This window comes from Harpia harpyja, chromosome 18 (assembly GCF_026419915.1).
Source record: "Harpia harpyja isolate bHarHar1 chromosome 18, bHarHar1 primary haplotype, whole genome shotgun sequence".
Classification (NCBI taxonomy): domain Eukaryota; kingdom Metazoa; phylum Chordata; class Aves; order Accipitriformes; family Accipitridae; genus Harpia; species Harpia harpyja.
The window spans coordinates 12929455-12942822 of NC_068957.1; the positions used below are offsets into that span (position 1 = coordinate 12929455).

General features: G+C 63.1%; 1 protein-coding gene across 2 annotated transcripts; it reads left to right on the forward strand.

The window, feature by feature from the left end:
- Nucleotides 1-1154: 1154 nt before the first annotated feature.
- Nucleotides 1155-12406, forward strand: LOC128153933 (glycine receptor subunit alpha-4). 2 transcript variants are annotated; one of them, XM_052813907.1, is made up of 10 exons: nt 1155-1477; nt 4305-4438; nt 4820-4887; nt 5679-5902; nt 6035-6117; nt 6306-6446; nt 6528-6742; nt 7047-7196; nt 8081-8176; nt 10924-12406. In XM_052813907.1, exons 1-10 carry the CDS (start codon nt 1395-1397, stop codon nt 11209-11211), a joined length of 1482 nt encoding a protein of 493 aa, XP_052669867.1. In that variant the 5' UTR covers nt 1155-1394; the 3' UTR covers nt 11212-12406. The 2 variants fall into 2 exon arrangements, with proteins under 2 accessions (XP_052669867.1, XP_052669868.1); XM_052813908.1 differs by lacking the exon at nt 8081-8176 and having other exon boundaries at nt 1157-1477.
- Nucleotides 12407-13368: the final 962 nt, after the last annotated feature.

A 13368-nucleotide genomic window follows, 5' to 3' on the forward strand; every position in this document is an offset into this window, starting at 1 on the left:
CTACAGCAAACTCAGCAGGGAGCTCTCAAAATCCTGTGCTGGCTTTCTGCCGAGGAGAAGCAGGCGCAGACCCAAGCCCCTCACTTGCCCTGGGGAGAGCAGGCGTGGGGGTTACCACGCTGTCCTTCTCCTCCGCTGAGATTCTCCTCTATGGGCGCCTGCAGCAATGGCTTCGTACAGCAGCTTCTAGCCATTACCAAACTGTAATTAATACAAATAAACGAGATGAGCTAGCCACAGTAGGGTGAATGGAAACCTGAATGACATATCCGCCAGGATTCATTTATTCTGCGCTTTTCTCTTTTTTTAATACTATTTGCTTCCTCACAAATTAATCACAGATTGCCTAGGACTAGAGGCAACTCTGCAGCTTGGCCAGGTAGCCCCAGGGGACAGGGCAGAGGCAGCCCAGCAGCCCAATTCTCAGCCCTGCCTGTGCTGCCCTGGTTAACAAGCAGCTCCCCTCCCTCTGCCTCGGTTTCCCTCTCCCTTGCAGCCACTGCAGCTGTCCGCATCACGCAGACGTGACTGTCCATCTTGTCTTCTTCAAGGAGCTTACCGGCCCCTACGGAGGGACAGGCTTGCCCATCCACTGAGCCTCTGGAAAAGGCAAGCACAGGGGTCCCAGCAGGAGGGCTGAGCCGCCCCGGGGTCTGTGCCCCTGCCTGCCTGCGGGCCGGCCCTGACCTGCGGCCCCGGGACAGGCACCGCCAGGCCAGGCAGAGGGAGGAAGGAGCCCGGCCGTCCCCAGCCGCTCCCTCCCACTCAGACGGGCAGTTCCTCCAGGGCATCCCTCAGCCCCTGCACAGTCCTCGATCCCAGCACATCCCTCGCCCCCGCAGCATCCCTCAGCCCTGCTCATCCTTTGATCCCAGCACAGCCATCAGCCCTGCCGCATCCCTAAACCCCGGCGCATCCCTCGATCCCAGGGCATCCCCCAGCCCCGGCGCGCCCCGGGACCCTCGCAAACCCCGCAGAGAGCCACCTCCCTCCCCGGCACCGGGGCAGGGCCCTGCCGCCCCTCGCCGAGGAGCGCCCCGCGGGGGGACGTGGGCTCCAGGACAGCCCCGACGGGGCGGCAGAGGTCCCCGAGGCGCCGGGGAGGAGGCGGGCACGGCGGCGGGGAGCCCCCCGCCGCCGTGCCCGCCTCCTCCCCGCCGCGGCGGGCGAGGCTCCGCCCGGCTCCCGGGGCCCGCAGCCGGCCGGCGCCCACCCCGCGGCGGGCTCCCGCTCGCCCGGACTATGAGGAGCGGGACCGGGCGGGGGGCGGCGGCAGCGGCGGCGGCGGCGGCGGTAGCGGCCCCGGTGCGACGGGAGCGGGAGCGGGGGCGCCGCCGGCGCCGGCCGGGTCATGCCCGTGCGCCCGGGGCGGCGGGGCTGCGGGCTGCGGCGGGATGGGCGCGCTCCGGGCCGGCGCCCTCGCCTTCCTCCTCCTCCTCCTCCTCGGCTGCCTCCTGCCCCGGCGCGGCCCGCTCAGGTGAGCGCACGGCGCGGGTGCTCGGCGCTGCGCGTCCGGCGGGGCAGCCCCCACTCGCGGGCCGTGGGGCTGCGGGGGCCGCTGCTCTCCGCACCGCTTCCCCGGCACCCCCTCCTCCGGCACCCGGACCCCCATCCCCTGGGAGCCACATTTCTTCCCCTCCGGGACCCGGGCATCACCCCCTCTCGGAGATGGATCTCTCCTGCAGGACCCGGGCACCCCCTTCCCAGACCCGGAGGACGCCCGGGACCCCCACCCCTGACCCGGACCTCTCTCCAGGGGCTACTCCCCCCAGCCAGAGCCCTCCCAGCTCTGATCCAGACCTCCCTACAGGCTGCCGGAGCTCCCCCAAATCTGGCCTCGCCCCCCATTCCCCGGGACCCTGACCCAGCACCCCGGGGATCCACCAGACCCTCTCCCTCCAGCCCCAGCTGCACACAGCCGGGTTCTGCCTTTCCCCAGCAGCCCCTACCCCAATGCTGGGTCCCTGATGGTCCCCCTGGCCCCAGGCCAGCTGGGGACCCTTGCCACGGTGGGAGAAGGGGCAACCTGAGCCAGGTCATGGCCCAGGCAGCTCCTTCTCCAGTGCTGCAAAGCCCCTGCGATGCCCAGACCCTCTTCTGGCCCAGGGTGTTTGGGGGGGGCTTAGGACTGTCCCTGACCCAGCCCCTGGGTCGCCCAGGCCAGTGGGTGTCCCAGGTCCCATGGGTGCAGGAAGAACTCTTGGCCCACTTGGGTAGAAAATCCAAAGCCCCCAGGTCCTTTTTTCCCTCTCCGGCCACCTTGGATGCTGTCTGGGACAAGGTGGGATGCAGGGGAGAGTGGGCCAGGCAGGGAGGGGTTGGGGGGCTGCAGTGCCCCTGGGCTGAGCCTGCTCCCTGCCCCCACTCTCCCTCCCATCACTCAGCCAGTATGGCTGGAGCAGCACGGCGGGGAACCACAGCATTTGTGGTGGGGAGGGGGGAAATCGTATCAAAATGTCATTGCTTCACATGCAGAAACTGCTTGTCTTGGGGTGGCATTTTTAGGCAGACATGAGCATTTTCCAGCCCCACCATCCCCTCGCTCCACAGAGGTGCTGAGCTCCAGGGCCCCACAGTGTCCGGGCCAGGTTAGTGGCAGAGTCCCCCGGGACAGGCAGTGCCCGAACTGGGGAGCTGCAGCCAAACCTTGAGAAGAGCCAGGACCCAGGGGCTGTGTGCCAGCATGGCCCTGCCAGGGATGCCGCTGGAGGTGGCTGCACCCAGGGCGTTTCTGCACACCCTACGGTCCCCAAGGTCCAAGCATTGCTGGGGCTACAGATCTGCTGCTGCTCGGCCAGGTAGCTGAGCCTCTTCAAGGACCTAGCTGCCACTGCGCCAAGGGACCCTTCCTCCCACATGCTCCAGGGAAGAACCCTCATCCTCCTCTCCAGCAGAGGAGGACATGGTTCACAGCAATGTGGCAGGCAGAGGCCTGACTTAACTCCTTGTTGCCCTGGCCTCTCGCAGCCCTCCTCCCAAAGCTGCACCTTTGTAATGCAGCTCCTGGAGGGGGAATTTCTCCGAGCCTTTTGCTCTTGGCCAGGACCAGTCTTGGGTACTGTCTGCTGCCCATCTCCAATTAAAGGAAAACCTGCTTGGCTGGATCATTTTGGGGTGGCCATTGTGGCCATTTCTAGCTGGCAAGGATGCACATAAGCCCCTCCAGGATGAATCCCGCTCCCCTGAGAGGAGGTAGGAACAAGGTGTGTTGGTAGGAACAAGGAGGTAGGAACAAGGACCCCAGGGGGTCCCAGCTCCCAGCATCAATCTCTGCTTGTGATAATGGGGTTGTAGCTCCAAGCAGGAGTGGAACCTACCTGGGCATGGACCTGGCAGAGTCATGAGGCTGTGTGCAGCAGCACCAGCAGCGTGCTTAAAGCTCCCTTTGTGTCTGGAGTTCTCTGGCTAATTCCTCTCCATCACAGCCACATGCCTGGCAATGTGGTGAGCGAATGTCTCTCGCACTGTTCCTTGAAATGATCATTATAGACTGACAGAAGGAGAGAAACTGGCAGGCTAAGATGCGTTCACAGAAATATCGCCTCCAAGGTCAGGTTAAATAAGTCTCCATCATCACTGGGAGTGCTGCGTGGGAGAGCTCATGTCAGCTCCATGCCACAGTCAGTGCAGAGGTGGGCTTTGCTGCTTTTCTCCTGTCACGTCGTCTTGGCGCCACAGTCAGTGCAGAGGTGGGCTTTGCTGCTTTTCTCCTGTCACGTCATCTTGGCCCCTGGCAAGGTGTCACAACCCCAACTGTGCTCCTAGGCACCTCCTCATTCATGCCAGGCCAGCCCATGGCTCAGGGGGTTGTTGTGTCCCCCAAGCCCCGAGTCTGTGCCAGGCGGGGTATGGATGTTTGCTCAGCAACTCAGGCCGAGGCTGGCAATTGAAGCCGGGAGGGACTCTGTCCGCTTTCCCCCTCCAGCACCCGCACAGAGCCCGGCTGTCATGCACAAGGCCATCGCCTGCTGCGCCCCGTCCCCACCATAGCCCTGGAGCCAGGAGGCACCCAGCCCCGAACACCATGCCAGGGGACACGGTGGGCAGGGGCTTTGCTAGCAGGGGGGACAGGCAAAACGCCAGCACACAGCACTCAGGCTGTGGCAGGCGAGGAGGGGAAGCCGCCAGGATCACAGCAGAAGGAGGAAGGGGTCCTGGGGTCAGTGCACTTACTCAGTGCTGGAGCGGGTGCGGCGCAGGCACAGCCACTTCCCCTGACAGCTGGCAATCACCCCGAGGTGCCGAAATGTGCCTGCAGACCCCTGGCGCTGGCAGGCAGCTAACCTGCCTCCTCTGCCCCACAGGCTGGTCTCAGGGCGGGAAGAGATTAAAGCTGCTTCCCGAAGCTCACCCCAGCCCATGTCACCCTCTGATTTCCTGGACAAGCTTATGGGACGAACATCAGGGTATGATGCCCGGATTCGACCCAACTTCAAAGGTAAGGGAAGAACATGAGGCTCCCAAACCTGGCAGTAACCCATGCTTAAGGCCGCCCAAAACCAGGGAATGGGCAGGTATGGGAGCAGAAGCCTGACCCACGTCCCTCCGTCCCAACACCCTCCTCAGAGTCCTGGCTGCTCCAGCGATCACAGCCACCCTGCACGTGCCTGCTTTGCCTGACAGCATGGGCAGCTGCAGTACTTGCAGGGAGTGCTGGGGTTCACCCTGACACACTTTGGGGGTGACCCCAGCAGGCAGGGGGATGCTCATGTGCATTCATCTGCACAGTGCACACAGGAGGTGGCATCCCCACGTGTGCCTGTGCAGTGCGCATGTCTCCCCAGCCAGTGGTGAGAGGAGGCTTCATGCTGTTTTCCAGGTCCACCCGTCAACGTGACGTGCAACATCTTCATCAACAGCTTCGGCTCCGTCACCGAGACCACCATGGTGAGGGTTTCGCCAGTGTGACAGGCTCCTCTCCCAGCGCCTTGGGGCTGGCGGTGGCTCTGCCAGGGAGTGTGCAGGTCCTGGTGCCCAAGCCTTACAGGGGTGGCTGTGCTTACAGGGGTCCTGTAAGCCCTTCTACAGAGCTGGCCCTGGCACCGCGGTGGGGACATGCAGAGCCATAGCAACTGGCTGTGGCTTTTCTGGGGTCAGTTAACCAGAACTTGGCTGTGTGGGCCACTTTCCCCATGCCTGAGCTGGGAAAAAACAACCCGAAGGGTCGGAGCAAGGCAGCGGGTGGTAGCTCCCTGCTGTTCGCAGGCTTGGCAGGTGCCGTACAATGCAAGCAAGCTCTGTGTCCCCATGATGCCCAGCCTCCTCAGGTGCATGAGGAACTCCTCTGAGGAAGCCCCAAGGCTAAAAATTCCCTATTTGTGCTGCTGCAAAGCCTTAATACCATCAACCATCACATCAAGCCCCCCCAGGGCCACAGAGCCCTGTGAGAAACATTGCAGGCAGCAGCTACTGGTCCTTCTCTTTCTCCTCCTCTTGGCTGCTGCGGCTTTGGCTTTTTAATTTCCCCTGGCTGCTGACAGCATGGGAAGGCTCCTGAGCTACCCCTGCCCTGTGTGTGGTTAGTGTCAGGCAGGCAGCACCTGTAGAGCTGAGCCTCAACCAAGACACCCCCTTCCACCTTCTTCTTCATCTCTTCTTCCTCCTCCATCTCTTCCTCCTTCTCCTCCTCCCTGGGCACCGTGGGGTGCTCCTGGCTGAGCTGGTGCCCTCTACCCCAGGACTACCGGGTGAATGTCTTCCTGCGGCAGCAGTGGAACGACCCCCGCCTGGCTTACCGTGAGTACCCTGACGACTCCCTCGACCTCGACCCCTCCATGCTTGACTCCATCTGGAAGCCAGACTTGTTCTTCGCCAATGAGAAAGGGGCCAATTTCCACGAGGTCACCACCGACAACAAGCTGCTGCGCATCTTCAAGAATGGCAACGTGCTCTACAGCATTAGGTAGAACTCTTCTCCTCTGGTGCAGTGCCTGAGTGGGGAGGCAAAGCTTTCCTCTTGCCTCCTGTGGGGCAGCTTTTCCCCCTTGACTGCCCCAGCCCCCAGCAACCCCCTCCTTTCCTCTGCCTCCTCCAGGCTGACGCTGATCCTGTCCTGCCCCATGGACCTCAAGAACTTCCCTATGGACATCCAGACATGCACCATGCAGCTGGAGAGCTGTGAGTACTTAGGGGGGGTTCAAGCTGTGCTTTGTCAACCCCCCACCCCTGTCCCATCCCATCCCATCCCAACAGCTGGCATCTCCCTGCTTCTGAGGGAGGTGAGAAGGAAGGAGCGGTTGTTCAGGGTGGGGATGAATGGGGTCCATGTCCCGCCCCATCCCATGGCTCCCTCCATCCCCCCACAGTTGGCTACACCATGAATGACCTCATCTTTGAGTGGCTGGAGGAGCAGGAGGCTGTGCAGGTGGCCGAGGGCTTGACGCTCCCGCAGTTCATCCTCAGGGATGAGAAGGATCTGGGCTATTGCACCAAGTACTACAACACAGGTGAGCACCCCAGGCACCTGCTGCCACCCCCCCACCATGGCTCGGGTGTGCCTCTCACCCATTGGGGCTCTTTCCCTGCAGGCAAGTTCACCTGCATCGAGGTGAAGTTCCACCTGGAGAGGCAGATGGGTTACTACCTGATCCAGATGTACATCCCCAGCCTGCTCATCGTCATCCTCTCCTGGGTCTCCTTCTGGATCAACATGGACGCAGCACCAGCCCGGGTGGGCTTGGGCATCACCACTGTGCTCACCATGACCACGCAGAGTGCCGGCTCCCGTGCCTCCCTGCCCAAGGTCAGTGCTGGCTCCATGCTGGGCTCCCACGCTGCAGCCTGCCTGGGGCAGCTGGGGTGCCCACTGCCACCCCCGGCGCACCAGGGGCAGCATTCCCTTGTGAATGGCTCGCTCCGTAGCCTTGCTGGCTGGGGCACCGCATGTGCCGAGGGGAAACACGGCACTGCTTGGCCAGTCGAGCTCTGGCCCATGTGTCCCAGCTGAGAGGGCTCCTGTGCCCCTTGGCAGCGGGGCAAAGCTGGCAGTGGGGGGGATGAGTGAGGTGGGAGGCAGCGGGTCCCTGAGCCCCCTCTTGCCCTCGCAGGTCTCCTATGTGAAGGCCATTGACATCTGGATGGCCGTGTGCCTGCTTTTTGTCTTCGCCGCCTTGTTGGAGTACGCAGCCGTCAACTTCGTCTCCCGCCAGCACAAGGAGTTCATGCGCCTACGCCGGCGCCAGCGGCGGCAGAGGATGGTAAGTCCCTCCTGCCACCACTGTCACAATATCTGTCTGTCCTCAGCTGCTGAGGGGAAACCCTGGGGCTGCAGGGCCAGTTTCTCAGCAGCCACTGGGGCAGGGCTCAGCGCTGGACTGTATCCCAAGCCGGCCCCTCCAGCACATGAGGGACCCACAGGCATCGCAGTCCTTCTGCCTGCCTGAGCAGCACACTGCATGGCACCCATGGGTCCCCCAGGCCCTGCCAGCACAAACACACCCAGGGTGCTGTCCTCCTCCTGCCAGGACATACTAGGGCTCTGCTACCTCTAAAAAAGCAGAAAAATAAACAGCAAAGGCGGGGGAAATGGCCTTTCCCCTGCAGCCCCAAACTCCCGGGCTCCTCGCTATGCTGCAGCGGTGATAGGGGCCCACTGCTGCATCAGGGTAGTGAAGCACCAAGGGGACCTGGTGGCACTCAGGGAGAGGGTCTGAGCTGCAGATGAGAGCACACCAAGGCCTGGAGAGGCAGGGTCCCATGCTCACGGGACAGCCCTCCCCTCCGTCAGCCCATCAGCGCAGGCATCAGGCCTTTGAGATGCTCGGGGAAGGCATGTGGCTGCCCCACTCTCATTTTCTTGCCATAAGCACGCTGCGAGGCACCAGACCTCCATGGAAAACACGAGTACACGTACACACTGCACAGGCACGCAGTGCCCTGTGCAGCCAAATCCCTTTGGCACGTGCTGAAGATGGATCCCAGTGCCTGGGCACTGCTGGGGGGGCTTTCCCCCCATGTGGCGCGCCTGTCCCCCCACTGTCCCCATCCTGGTGCCCAGAGCTTCTGTCCCCGGGGCCAGGGCGGAGCCATCGGTCACCTGCTGTCCTGTTTCTGTTTGGTGCACACTGTCGGATGCCAAAAGGGCCTGAGCAGCGGGACAGCCAGCCTGGAGTCCCTGCAGCAGCTGAGCGGCCGGCACGGCAGCGAGCACACCTACGCGACGCTCTCCAGCTCCCGGGTAAAGCACAACCCTCTGGCAGCCCCCTGTGCAGTGCAGTGCAGCGCACCCCCAGCCAGTCTCACCCCCCCCTCCCCAAAACAAGCCCCCCCAGGAGCTCGCCCCGGGGGCCAGCAAGGGCCCATGGAAGAAGCAGGGCAGCGATTTGCACAGAGCATGTGCCCATAGGATGGAGCTGCCGCTCCCTGGGCTGAAAAGAGATTTGTGAGAGGGACGAGAATGGAGCAGATTTCCCTGAAGACACCCCTGCTCCGTGCCTTAGTTTCTCCTTCCGTAAAGCAGGACCAGCGCAGCCCCCTTTGCCAAGGTGTGAGTGATGCTGGGGCAGACCGATGGCCGCTCCTGGGCTGCTGCCCGTCTCCCCAGGCCATGCCCACGCCTCTGGCAGGGTGAGGTCTCTGCCTGCCTGGCTTTCCTGGCACAGGCAGGCTTGAAGCACTCGTGGCTGCCTGCAGAAACTCCAGCGCAGGCATTTGCTCAGAGCACAGGGGCACTTTGCAGCTTGAGGCATAGGGAGGAGCGGTGGGGCAGGAGAGGCTCCCAGGCTGGGGGGAGATACTGGGGGACGACCACAGCTCCAGGGAGATCAGGCCTGGTACATTCTTGCCTCCCCACCCAGCCAGGCTGCCCCAAGCTTCCCCTCCGCCATCATCAGCCCTTGAACGCCGGGAGAATCTTCCTGGCTCCCCCCAGCACGCTCCCTTGCTCCCTGCCTTTCACAGCCCGAGCGCCGGCTCCTGGAGATGAACCCAACGGGAGCAGGGAGGGGGAGGCTCTGCCAAACCCAGGACCATCTGCTTAAAAGAGACTGAAGTGCAGTCACCCTGAGGTGGAGGCTGCAGAGCCACCCTGGGGTGCTGCTGGCAAGGCACTGGGTGCAGCCAGGAGCACGCCGGGTTGCTGCTCAGTCAGAGACCGGAGCAGAGCCCCGCTGCTCGCAGCTCCCGGGCCGGCACTGCCTGACGCAGCACAGCCTGGGTGCCGCAGCCCCATGGCAAATCCCTCCCACAAACCCCGCAAAGCTGGGCCCAGGGAGCTCCCTGCACCCAGCCTCGTCCCCCAGTAAGCACCCCAGGGCTGCCCCAGCCCAGAGGGACCCAGCTGGGAGGACCAGCACTCCCAGTCTGCCATCTCCTGCCCCAAACACCCTGGCTGGGCCCACTGGCTCCCCAGGGCTGGGGGAACGGCTGTTGGCCCCAGGGCACCCCGGCTCCCCTCCACTGAGTCCCTCAGGGCAGCTGCAAGTGCTCGGCCTGGGGCAGGGGAATAAAACTCCGCTGCAAATGAGAACAAATCATCTCAGCAATTTGAGCCACTGCTGCTCTTCCCACTGAGAAATCTTGCTTAGCCGGCGGATTGCTGAGTTAAATAAAGATGCCAGGGCGCAAGCTCTCCGCATGAGAGCCCCCTTGCCGGCTGAGCGCCTGTGCAGGCTGACCTCAGCGAGGAGGCTGCTCTAGGCGATTTGGAGGGCAGTGCCGGTCAGAGATGGCATTTGGGATCTGGCATCCAGGCTGCGTGTGGGCATGGCATGAGGCGAGGGCCTGGCCTGCAGCACGCCCTGGGAAGAAGAGACCCACCACAGCCAGATATGGCACTGGCAGGGCATAGAGGGGATGAGCCACAGAGACCAAATGAGTGGCCTGGGGGCTCGGTGAGACGCCAGATGCGCAGCCCAGGCTTGCACATGCTGGTCCCTCACCAAATCTTTGCACACACACCCCCCCCCAAGCATAAAAAAGCAGGACAAGGCGAGTTGCTAACAATGCACAGCTGTCGGTGGAGAGGAGCACAGGCACCACTGGCCAGCACCCAAGGGGCTGCGAGGCGAGCAGGGCTCTGCCGCAAATGATGGCAGTGGGCTGCGACCCGAGGGTGAGGGCAGGCGCCCAGCTCTCACAGCACTTTTGCAGGCTTGATCACGGGCATGCAGCCCCACAGGCATGCTGCCCTCCCTGCAGCCCCCCCCGCCAGCATGGGGGCAGATGGGGTGAGCAAGGGCAGAGACCAGCAAGGAGTCCAGCTCTCTCAGCCTCCCTCCTCTGCTGCACCAGGCAGTCCCTGCCAAGCAGCCATGGGGAGAAACAGGGGCCTAGGCCCTTGGAGGGATTGGGAGGCCCTGCAAGCCCTGATGGTAGCCAGGCCCCTGCATCCCTGCCCAGCTCTGCCCCAGCAAGCTGCCTGCCCCCTCCTATTCACCAGCACAGGCACACTTCCACCTCACAGTGAACACAGCTGCCACAGCAGTGCCTGCACCCTCAAGCTCCCTGCACCCCCAAGCTCCCTGCACCCCTGTGCCCTGCAACCCCATGTGCCCATCTCGCCCCCCCCCCCCCCCCCCCCCCCCAGTTTGCCCCTGTCCCCCCTGGCTGCCAGAGAGCGGGGCTTCCCAAGCCCCCGAGCCGGAGCTGGGAGGAGGCCGGGGGGATCAGTGTCGGGCTGCCAGGGTCAAGGTTGCCCTTGGATGCACCCTTAAAACACATCCTAGATGACAAGGCAGTCCGTCAGTGCTCGCCCCCACACCCAATGCACACTGCTGCCTGCCTCTGCCCGCAGCCTGCTGGCCCCGTGCTTTTGCCTGCACGCTTCGGGCTTTCTGAAAGAGTGCCTAACCTTGCGCGGGGCACTTCTTACATGACTGTATTGCCTCGCGGGGCACATATAGGAGATGCAGCCACAAGCGCCTGCTCGCCCTGCAGTGTCGGCGCCCATGGGATGCCCTGGCTGACAGCCTTTCCCTTCGCCAGGAGGAAGAGCTTGTCCGCGAGAGCCGCTTCTACTTGCGAGGCTATGGGCTGGGCCACTGCCTGCAGCCAAAGGATGGGGCTGGGGAGGGCCCTGGCATCTACAGCCCCCCAACAGCCAGCATGCTGCTGCGGGAAGGGGAGAGCCTCCGCAGGCGCTACATCGACCGGGCCAAGCGCATCGACACCATCTCCCGAGCTGTCTTCCCCTTCACCTTCCTGGTCTTCAATATCTTCTACTGGGTCATCTACAAAGTGCTGCGCTCGGAGGACATCCACTCGGTGCCCTGAAACCCAGAAAAGCATGACTGCCTCTCAGTCTGACCCCCGCAGCGTGCCTAGGCACCGCGAGCTCAGCCAGAACCACGTTTCCCTCTGTCCTGGAGCAGCGGCACAGCTGGGCTGGGCCTCGGAGCTTGGACATGTGGCAGCCCCCAAGTCCCTTTGGATGCCGGGGCACTGAGGGGGGGATCAGCAACCCCAGGTCCCCACGGTCAACTGGAGAGAAGGACTCCTCCTGCCTCCTGCATGGTGTCACCCCCAGGTACCCAGGCATGCTGTGCTGCCAGGGCACAGGGGAGCCCCTGGTACTTTGGGGTGCTGGACAGCTGGTGGCCATGGAACACCACCTTCCAGCCAAACACCCTCCATGTCAGGCTGCTGCTTCTTCAGGCTGCATCACCGAGCTGTGGGCCATGAGCAGCCAGGTGAGAGGCTGCAGCCCTCTCTCCTCCTGTGGCCTGGAGCTCGGTTGCAGGAAACAGCAGGCAGCACCCCTGCCTGCACCTGGACTGTGTGGGGTGCTGGCTATGGCCCCATAGTCCCCAGCCCAGCAACAGACAGGGCCCCTCTGGCCCCCAGCCAGCTCCAATCCACAGCATAGCAGCAGGTTGCGGATGCTTTCCTCCCTGCAGAGCCCAGAGCTGCCTATAATGCCTGTGGCCGCAGGCAGGACTGTGGCAGGGACACTGGGCAGGAGGCTCCGTTTCCTCTGAGGAAACACCAGCCCTCAGGCAGGCAGCAGGCAAGCCCAGTCTCGCTGATGGTGAAGGGGCACAGACGGCCATTGCAGCAGCAGACGGGTGCCATGTGGCACTGCGGAGCCAGCACTGCACTACCTGCAGTGTAGGGCCCACAGCCCAACCTTCGAGGGAGATTTTTGGGGATCAAAGTAGTGGGGGCAGCTTGGCTGATCCCTTTGGAGGAGTAGAGTGAGTGGTGGCATCCCCAGACTGCTGCGTTCCCACTGCACCACAGTGCCAGCAGAGAGCTGGAGGTGAAAACCGCCCCATTCCCCAGCTTTCTCCCCACCCCAGCGCCCAGGCACGGCGTCCTCTGAGCAGGTTCACCCCTGCTGCTCCTCCACTGGAGAGGAGAGCATTCGAAACCTCAAGAGGACAAGCTCAGCAAGGCTTCTAGCCCTCCAGACCTGGATATCCTCCGTGCTTAGTAGGAAATAAAAGCAGTAGGTGATGTTTATGTAGGACCTACAGAGAGAAACGTGTTGATGCTCTCCTTTCCCCCTGCTCACAGCCTGGTGGAGTCCATCCCCCCATGGCCGCAGGTGCAGGAGAGGGCCCAGGGTCTTTCAGGCAGGGCAGGATGGAAACGGGATTCACCCCTTTCTTTGGAGGCTGTGGTGCCACCATGGCATGGCGAGGGCTCCGGTGACCTGCCTGTCACGGCAGAAGGGACCCTGTAGGGCACGGGGATGTGGGCAGGAGGCCAGCACAGCCCACTGAAGCCAGACCTGGGCAGAAACCCCCGCCATGGCCCCTGGTCCTGTTCCTTGGGCAGGAATCACCCTCTCCCTTGCACAACTTACCAAGAGCAAAGCCCCACACCGCCCTGCCCAGCCCCCTGAACCCTGCAGAGTGCTCAGCTGCATGCACCCATTTCAGACAGGACAAGTGGAGAAGAACTGGCCCCAGGCCATGCCTGGGACCCACCAGGACGGGCCAAGCCAGCTCCATCCCACCACCACCGCCGTGCATGCCTTCCCCACTGTGAGGGTCCCTGCAGAGCCCCACCGTGTGTCCAGGCCAGGCTTTCGAGACTTGTTTTTGGGGAGGCCCCATTTGGAGGCGGAGGGAAGGGCGCACCTTGTCTCCTCGGCTCGCCCGGCACCTGCCCCCCCCCAAGGCAGTGCCGGACAGGGAGGTGTCAGCGCCCAGGCAGCACCTGCAGGTGCCGGGCAGCCAAGCCACCCTCTAGCAGCGGTGGGTTTTAAAACAGCATCAATCTTCCTACGCAAATAAAGCCTTTCTGGGATTTTTCAGTGGTGTGCTGGGGGTTTGTCTCTGCCAAGGACCCTGCGGCCAGCTCCAGGTGGGGCCCCCCATATGTGGGAGGGACATGGGGATGAGGGCACGAGAGCCCTGTGGGGACAGGAGCCCTGACCTGCAATTACACCCAGATATCATTACCTACGCGGGTGATTTTTCTGAC

Excerpts from the sequence above, each read along its gene's own strand:
- LOC128153933 (XM_052813907.1), top strand. The coding sequence starts at position 1,395 with ATGGGCGCGCTCCGGGCCGGCGCCCTCGCCTTCCTCCTCCTCCTCCTC. Across the intron at positions 6,118-6,305 it reads CACCATGCAGCTGGAGAGCT|TTGGCTACACCATGAATGAC; the intron begins GTGAGTACTTAG and ends ATCCCCCCACAG. Across the intron at positions 6,743-7,046 it reads CCCGTGCCTCCCTGCCCAAG|GTCTCCTATGTGAAGGCCAT; the intron begins GTCAGTGCTGGC and ends TTGCCCTCGCAG.